We start from the raw sequence: 8,253 nt of genomic DNA, 5'->3' as shown, positions 1-8,253 counted from the left end.
TTAGGTGCCAAAAACATCTTTATTAGCAAAGTGTACACTAAAACTCCAGAGAAAGAGATGCTCACAGTTTGACTACTCTCAGAGGGAGCTCGATACATTACTGGAGCTGGCGGTCTAGGACTATCACAGCATCTACCCGAGTGGCGAGCGGCAGCGCTACTGGGCTTCTCCTACGGGAATGCTGCGGGAGAAGGGGTGGGCAGGAGGAAGCACCTATTGAACCTTTATCAAAAGAGGGAGGCTGGGAGGGAGGATTGGACACGGGGTGTCTGGGGCTTCTCAGCTTTCTGGGATTGTGCTTTTGAATTTTGTGCTTTATGCCCAGGCCAGTGGCGAGTTGGAGTTACCTGGTGAGCTGTGGGATGCTTGTTGGGGTTTGCAAGGTGTGATCAGCCTTGCTGGAGAAGTCAGTGCTCTGGGACTCGTGCTAAGCAGGCTGAGGTGGCAGGGGATGTTGGCCCTTCACTTCTCAGTGGCAATCAAGTTGGACAAACTTCTGTCATCTCTCCTTGTCCTGGGCTTGCCACCTGCAGTTTCCCCTGGACCACACCGTGGAGATCTCACAGTCCTCCTGTGGTGACCACCCTTCTGTAGTGCCTGCAGGCTCTGCTGGGCTGAGCACTGTGTACCAGCACAGTGCTCCCTGCTCCCGAGGATTCCAACACAGCCTCGCAGCCCAGAGCCCTGGATCGGCTCTCCTGTGGTTCTGTGGCTCGCTTGGCTTGTGCCCTTCTCGAGAAGAAGCCTTGGCAAGGAGGAGGTGGTGGGAACCACGTGGCCTAACCAGCTCGATGGTGACTGTAAGAGCTGTTCTAGGTTCACTCTAATGTGCAAATGAAATCTACTCTATTGGGAACTGCTGGAAAACATTGGCCTTGGAAGCCAGCCACTCTATATTTCCTGTCATGGTGGCAGAAGATAGCTACAAATTATACCCCTGAGCCAATGGCATTGTCCAATGTCTTACCCTTGCAGTCAAAACCAACATCAACTGACCGGGTCTGCAGTTGAGGTTCCTCTTGACTCGCCCCGCAGCCCCCACGTCTCTAACTTCCAGGAAGCACAGGGTCGGAGAGGTGTCTCTGAATGTCCTGGTGCTCGGAAGAAGCCTCCAAGTGCTCAGGGAGGGAAGGGAAACGAGAGCCCCTCAAGAGTCCCTGGGTGCTTGGTGCCCTTTGGTGGGGAGGCTCTGGGCTCAGGAGGGGTGGCGAGGGGTGCTCCTGCTCAGAGTAGACGGTCACGGTTTTGTCGGATGACACCGACAGCTGCATCCTGCTTGACAAGGAGTCCCTGGATTTCAAGTGGAGCTTTTCTACCTCCGTGTAGCTTGGGCTCTGGTGGGAAATGAGGAATTGTGTGGGTGATGGTAAAAGCAAAATGAAGTAGGCACAATCTCTCCTCATCAACCTTGGAGCCTCATCAGCTCCAAGCCCCAGAATAAGGGCCAGTTATTTTTCCTTTGAGAAAGCCTCAGAGCAGAGGAACCCACTTCCTTCCCCACTGATGGGCAGCCTGGCAGTGTTGGGGATGGCAGCGGTGCCACAAAACCAGTGATGCACTGGGCAGATCTGCTCCCAGGGCAAGACCCCATGGCTTTGCCGGGACCCATCAGTGTGTGGCTGTGCCTTGCCTGGCGAGAACTCAGGCTGAAGGAGGCTGGTGGGGGCTGAGCCAGCAGGGGTGACCTTACCTGCTCCTGGGTCGGCAGCTCCTGGTCCTGCAGAGGTGCACAGGGGGCCAGTGGCTCCAGGCTCCGCGGGACGATGCTGTACATGGCCAGGCTGTGGGAGCTCGGCGAGATGGGGCTGTACGCGGGTGGCACTTGGGACAGCTGGCGCTGCAGTAGCTGCAGGATTATATGAATGTCTGACGACATCCTGGACTCCAGTCTGGGGACAGAGCAGCCTGGCATCAGCGCAGGGAACCCTTTTGCATCCTGCAGCTGGGCAGGGGAGGCACTGGGAGGAGGTGCCAATCCCGCTGCCCCAGGGCAGTAATGCTTTCCCTGCTGCTTGTTGAGGTTTTTAGAGAGCTTCAAACCAGCACTACCAGAGAGAGATCAATCCTGCCATCTCTCTCCTGCCACACTCAATCATCCTCTGCCCAATTTTATGTGGAGCCAAACTGGGATCTGGAGCAGGGATTTGAGAAAAGCTAAAATTACCCTGGAGGGGGGAAAAAATTGCAATGGTTAGTTTTAATCTGGATCAATTCTCCAGGCCAGCTGCCTGTTCTGACAGATGGAGCAAGGCAGGTTAGTGCCAACCACTTTTAACTCGGGAACAGAAGAAAACAGAAAAGCAGAAGTCTATTCTTTCTGCCTTGTGAACAGCACTGGCAGGAGTGGGCACAGCCCCACTTGCAGGACACAGTCACAGCATCACTGACAGAGTGGGCAGATCTGTCCCCCAGTGCAGTAGGATGGTGCACTGCAGAGACACCTAAACTCAAGTGTGTGCTGAAATGAGCTTAACAAGGGCAGCAGAACCCACAGTGTCAGCCCCTCATGTCTGTGCTGCCTGGGCACATTAAACCTGCACCTCCAGTGTGGGCTCTTCCTTCTTCAAAAATCACAGAACAGTTGGGGTTGAAAGGGATCTTAAAGCTTATCCAGTTCCATCCCCAGCCATGGGCAGGGACACCTGCCATTAGAGCAGGTTGCTCCAAGACCCTTCCAACCTGACCTGAAAGACTTCAGGAATGGGGCAGCCACAGCTGCTCTGGGCACCCTGTGGCAGGTCTCACCCCCCTCACAGGGAAGGATTTTTTTCCTAGAAATCAATCTAAGTCTACTCTCTGTCAGTTTGAAAAATCATGTATTTTTTCTTATTTAGAGGCCAATGATGGCCATGAGGCTCATTTGCTCAAGCAAGAAGATGCTTATAGGTCTTTGCAGCAGGAAGAGGGGACCTGCAAAGGGCTCCAGTTTTGCCTGTGGATGGTTTAGTATCTGCAGTTGCATTGAGTTTGGAAGCCATGGCAAAGTGACAGATCTCGGGTGGCACTGTGGGAGATCCTGGAGGTGGTGACAGGTGCCAAGGGTGGTGGTACAGCAGCAGATGAGGGGCTGGGCCGCAGCCAGGGTCAGGATTTGTCCTTTGAGAAGCCGCTGCCTTTGCAAAGTGCTCCCACCCCCTCCCCAGGAATGCAGTGTCCCAGGGTCAGGATGTGGTGCTGCTGCGCACAGAGCCCACTGCAGCCACCTCTAGAAAGCAGAAGGTGATGGCCCAGAGTCCTCCAGGTCCTCTCCAACCCTGCCTACCTGCTGAGCTGGGCCTGCAGGAGCTCCAGCCTGGACTCGATCTGCCCTGGCCTGCAGTCACCGTGCAGGGGCACATCCTGCGAGCTGTGCACCAGCGAGATGTGCTGCAGAGGCTCCGCAGGGCGCGTCGGCTGCCGGTCCTCCCAGAAGGTGAACACGTTTGGAATGTCCAGGGGAGTGGCTGGAAGGAGAGGAGACATCTCAGCACTTGTCTTGCATCCTCCAGCCCCATGGTATGGAGGTGCCTCAGATTCTGTCACCTGACACAAAGAGCCATCACCAACATACATGTGGAGGCACCAGTGACGTGCATGGAGAGCCATCCCAACACATATGGAGAACCATCCCAACACATGTGGAGAACCATCCCAACACATGTGGAGAGCCATCCCAACACATGTGGAGAACCATCCCAACACATGTGGAGAGCCATCACGCACGCACATGGACAGCCACCACCCTGACATACATGGAGTGGCACAGGAGGGACAGAGCAGATCCAGCTGGGCACAAAAGGCAGTGAAGACCTTTGGCCTTGGAGGGTGGCTCCCCTCAAAAGCACATGAGCGGCTTGGTCCAGCTCCAGGGCACGGCCACCATGACCAAGCATCTCTCAGCACCCTCCTGGCAGCTCTGCCTGCAGCCCATGGTACCTGTGTAGGACTGGCTGCTCTCCGCTGCCTGCTTGCTGACCTCCGTGTCGCCGGCGCTAGTGGTGATGAGGCTGAGCGAGGGCAGAGCAAAGTCATCCTTTTTGGGTGTGGGGAAGGGCTCAGCTTTCACTGGGCTGCTGGTCTTGGCCTCATCGTCACTGGCCTGGGAGCAGGGAGAGGTGCTGCTGCCCAGATCGTCCCACTGGTCCTTACTCAGTGGGTCCTGCGGGTTGGTGAGCTCGGAGTAGGTGTGATACTGCTCTGCATCAGAGATGCCCGTGTCTGTGTCTGTGGGACAGCACAACAGGTCAGTCTGGGGAGTACCTCACACGAAAAGAAAGCCCCCCATTCCCTCAGGATGTCTGTAGGGCTGGGGCACCCCAAGGGGAGGGAGAGAAGGCAGCTTGGGTGCCTGCAGGATGGTTTGCAGGGACAGAGGCACCATCAACTTCTGCTTTGGGCAGCTGCCTGGGTAGTAATTAACAGTGATCCCACTCTCCTGCTCTGCAGGTGGGGCTCTGCAGTGCAGTGCAACTCACCAGGCTTGTTGGGCTGGCAAGGGGAGTGCTTGGGGCGGCGAGCCCGGCGGTAGGTGCAGTCGTACTCCTCACTGAGGGGTGAGCGGGGAACGCTGTCTGCCTGAGGAACGAGAGGGGCTGGTCATCAGGGAAAGGGGGTCATGTCCCGTCCATGCGTGCCCTGGGAGCTACAGCCCTTTCCATGTCCTCTGAAAGTGAAGGGTCTCTGTCTCTTCACCACTGCCCTGTCTCACCCAGTGCCTTCTGGACTGGTTTCAGAGCTCAAGGGATTCCTGGAGCTGTCCTTGCTGCTCTGAGGCTGAGGTAAGGGTGTGAGGGCCATGGGGAGGGAAGGAGCACCCTGAGAAGTGGCAGGACATCCCACAGTGGGATAGGACATGTAGGGAATTTGACTCTTGTCTATATTTCAGGTCTCTGAATAAAAAAGGGTCAGGAAAGGACAAAGTTCAATCACACACTATAAAAGTAGACATGTCCTGTGGGGGGATCATAACTCCCTCGAGAATGCCCTGGGAAATGTGGCTTGTTGAACCTCCCGACATCCTTGCTTCAGCTCTCCTGCTTGCCAAATTTAAGCACTGCCAAATTTGCTCCCTGCGGCAGCCCTGGCACTCACATCTCTTAGGTTGAAGGTGATCTCTAGGTTGCTCCAGAAGTTGTCAGAGAAGGCTGGGTACATGTCCAAGACCTCCAGCAGGTCCTCGCGCTGGATTTTGTGCAAGTCGCAGTATGTCAGGGCCCTCACGTCAGCGTTGGACTTCCCTGGGCGGGCGTAGAGGCTGATGGGCTCCCCAAAGATGTCATTCTTCCCTGTGTCAAGAGACAGCTCATTATGGAGATGTGGGCACCCACTACTGCTCCAGCTGTTCTGGTCCGGCACCCCATACTTTGGGGTTTGTGAACAAGGGGGTGCCCAGCAACCCCAGCCCTGATTGTGTGTGTTGGGGATAACACTGTGAAAGCCACCAGTGATGGTGACACCAAGCCAGGGCAGTGGGGCATCAGTGATGGCTGGAGACTGCTGAGCCATGCTCTGCTCTCCTCACTCCTTTGTGGCTTCTCCCTGGCATCTCCCAGGGATCCTCCTTTCCCTGTCCACTGGCATGGGGACCCATCGGATGCTGAGGAGCAACCTTCCCTTCCCCAGTGTGTGGGGAAGTTCTCTACCCTCACCTGCCACCCTTTGTCCACTGCTCATTGCTCATCACCATTTGCCCCTCACCCACCACCCCTTGCAAAAGGAAGGACTTTTTCACCTAGGATGGCAACCACGATGTCTTCCCGAAGGATCTCAATGGAACCTCGGGAGATGAAGTAGAGCGTGGTGAGGACATCTCCGTAGTGCACCAGGGTGTCTCCAGGTGGTGCATGAGTCGTCTTGAACTTCATGGCCAGGGCACGCAGGCAGCCTTTGCTGGCTCCGCGGAACGCTTTGCAGTTCTGCAGCAGCGTGCGGTTCAGGTGCAGGCAGATGTCGGCCTGCAGGCAGTCGGGGAAGCCCTTCAGCACCTGTGGAGAGCCAGGGAGAGATGCCATCAGGCCACTGTCCCGGGGAGGGAATGCTGTGACAGACCTGAGAGCTTGTCTGACACTCAGCATGAAACAAGAGGGCCAAGCAGGGAGGCCAAAGGCGGGGACATTTTCCCATCCCTGGAAGTGTTTAAGGCCAGACTGGATGGGGCTTGGAGCAACCTGGTCTAGTGGAAGATGTTCTTGCTCATAGCATGGAGTGGAACAGTTTGAGCTTTGAGGTCCCTTTCAACCTTAAACCATTCTGTGATTCCATAATTTCTTTGACCTTTTGATCTTCCCTTGGTGGGTTCCTGCCTACCTGTTGCTGGCTTTTACTGCTTGTGGCTGGGGACAAGAGTACTCCCAATAAAAGTAACCAGTTCAATCTATTTATACCCACTGGTGGCATACCCTCTTTTTCATCTTTGCACCCACTAATCGTGGATGAATGAGAGCAGAAACTGGCACAAAGAACACAAAAACCTTAATTAAACAGCATCTGCCTGAATGCCAAGAAACAGCAGCACAGAGCAGTTGTGTGCACTGACAGCTAAATATACCTGTGCAAATACCTCATGTTGAACAAAAGCTGAATCTGAAGGTGACATCAAGGTAAAACTCACAATATGGAGAAAGCTGCTGCCACCAATGACTCACAGTGCCAAAGTGAAAACCACCTGGGTTTGGGTTTTTTTTGGAGAGCAGCATATGGCTGTGGGGTCCTCCTTGCTGTCCTCTTTGCTCACATCCCGCTGGTACCCAAATCTGGAACAGCCAGGCTGGGGCTGGTGAGCACGACTTATTCCTGGCTTCAACCTGATCTCCCATGCTAGCATGGGAAACCAGGACGAATTGATCAGGCTGTGGGGTGATTGATGAGATCACGCTGTGTCTCTGCAGCAGCCAGCAGGAACTGGTGTGAGCGGCAGCATGGCTGAGCCGCGAGCTCAGCTCTCCCTGGGGATTTGTGACCTGGGTTTGTACAAAGCCAAGAGCACCTGTGCTTGGTAGGGTGCCATGGCACTGCTTCTTGTGATTGCCACTGATGTCCAGCCAAGGGTGTCTCCTCCACCTGAGAGGTTTAACCCAAAGCTCTCCCAGCAGCAATCCAGCAAATGCTGCCCAGTTGTTTCATGTGGCAGCAGCAGCTTTAGAGGGAGGTGCTGAATTCATACAAATCTGTGTCCTGATGCTGCTCAGGATCAAATCTTAAGGAAAAGAAGGAGCATTAGCTGGGAATGAGTGGGCTGATAACCTGCCCAGGAGACCAGGAATATGAGGTCTCGTGTCTCTCCTTGCCTTACCCTTTCTCATTCCTCTGCCTTGCTGCTGGCTGGGCCATCACGTCTGTGCACTGAATCCCAGGTCTGTGAGTCCAGCCCCCAGCCCAGAACACCTCAGCCAAGCCACGTCCTCATCCCCACGGAGCCCCGGCGCTGTCGGCCCAAGCCCTCCTGCCAGGCTCGGAGACACGGCGCCTCTCCAGCACAGCTCCGCCATTGATCCCCCTTTGCTAACAAACAGCTGCCTCTCTGGGCTCTAATTAAAATGGATCGAGGTTTATTTAAATGCCCTCCTTTCCCTGCTGCGAGAGAAGGATGCACTTTGCTTAGCAACCGGTGGTGTGGAGAGGAGCTGGATCGATACCTGCTCTGCTCCTGTGACACCAACAGACACCAGCCTGAAAGTGCTCAGTGCCAAGAGGGACTCTGAGCTCCCCAGCAAACCTGGCCAAGAAATGTGCTCATGATCCTGGAACACCTCTGGGTAGATGTAACGGAATGGGCAGAAAAAGGAAAGAAGGAGAAAGGGGGATGTAGGAGGTGGAAGTGCAGGAGGTGTATGGATAGAGTCTGTCTCCAGCCTCCCAAGTCTGCTGCCTCTATCCTGATCAAAAGGATGGCAATGTTTGGGTGGACCCAGATCTAGATGCTGTGTTGTTTAGGACAAAGTGCTGTGAGCACACAGGGCCTGCCTGCCCATACTCACCGCGTTCATGTCGATGCCATTGGTGTAGGACCAGGCATGCTGGAAATACTCCTCCAGGCGCTGGCGCAGGGGGTTGGGGATCTGGTGGAAGCGGATGAACTCCTTGACCCGCAGCATCTGCGTATGGTAGCGTGCTGTGCCTGAGTAGAGGCGCTGGATGATGGCTGAGACGTTGCCGAAGATACTGGCGTACATCAGAGCTGAAATGAGAGGCCAGGACTTAGCGGGGTATGACGAGATGCATGTCCAGCTACATAAGACCTGGAACCAGCAGATTCCCAAAACCCATATCTACCAG

The 8,253-nt window shown here is 55.1% G+C and overlaps 1 protein-coding gene across 3 annotated transcripts in view; it reads right to left on the bottom strand.

The window, feature by feature from the left end:
* Positions 1 to 8,253, bottom strand: part of KCNH6 (potassium voltage-gated channel subfamily H member 6) — a 32,505-nt gene continuing 24,252 nt past the window's right edge. For all 3 annotated transcript variants that reach the window (XM_072919153.1, XM_030256500.4, XM_072919154.1), the window contains 8 exons: positions 7,956 to 8,155; positions 5,711 to 5,963; positions 5,071 to 5,264; positions 4,455 to 4,554; positions 3,916 to 4,203; positions 3,263 to 3,443; positions 1,691 to 1,889; positions 1 to 1,334 (listed from right to left, as the gene is read on the bottom strand). In XM_072919153.1, coding sequence (XP_072775254.1) covers positions 1,047 to 1,334; positions 1,691 to 1,889; positions 3,263 to 3,443; positions 3,916 to 4,203; positions 4,455 to 4,554; positions 5,071 to 5,264; positions 5,711 to 5,963; positions 7,956 to 8,155 — 1,703 coding nt within the window. In that variant the 3' untranslated portion in view covers positions 1 to 1,046. The remainder of the gene's footprint in view (positions 1,335 to 1,690; positions 1,890 to 3,262; positions 3,444 to 3,915; positions 4,204 to 4,454; positions 4,555 to 5,070; positions 5,265 to 5,710; positions 5,964 to 7,955; positions 8,156 to 8,253) is intronic.

This window comes from Taeniopygia guttata, chromosome 27 (genome assembly GCF_048771995.1).
Source record: "Taeniopygia guttata chromosome 27, bTaeGut7.mat, whole genome shotgun sequence".
NCBI classification, from domain to species: domain Eukaryota; kingdom Metazoa; phylum Chordata; class Aves; order Passeriformes; family Estrildidae; genus Taeniopygia; species Taeniopygia guttata.
The sequence above is the reverse complement of the archived record's forward strand: the minus strand, read 5'-3'. Positions and strand labels throughout refer to the sequence as shown.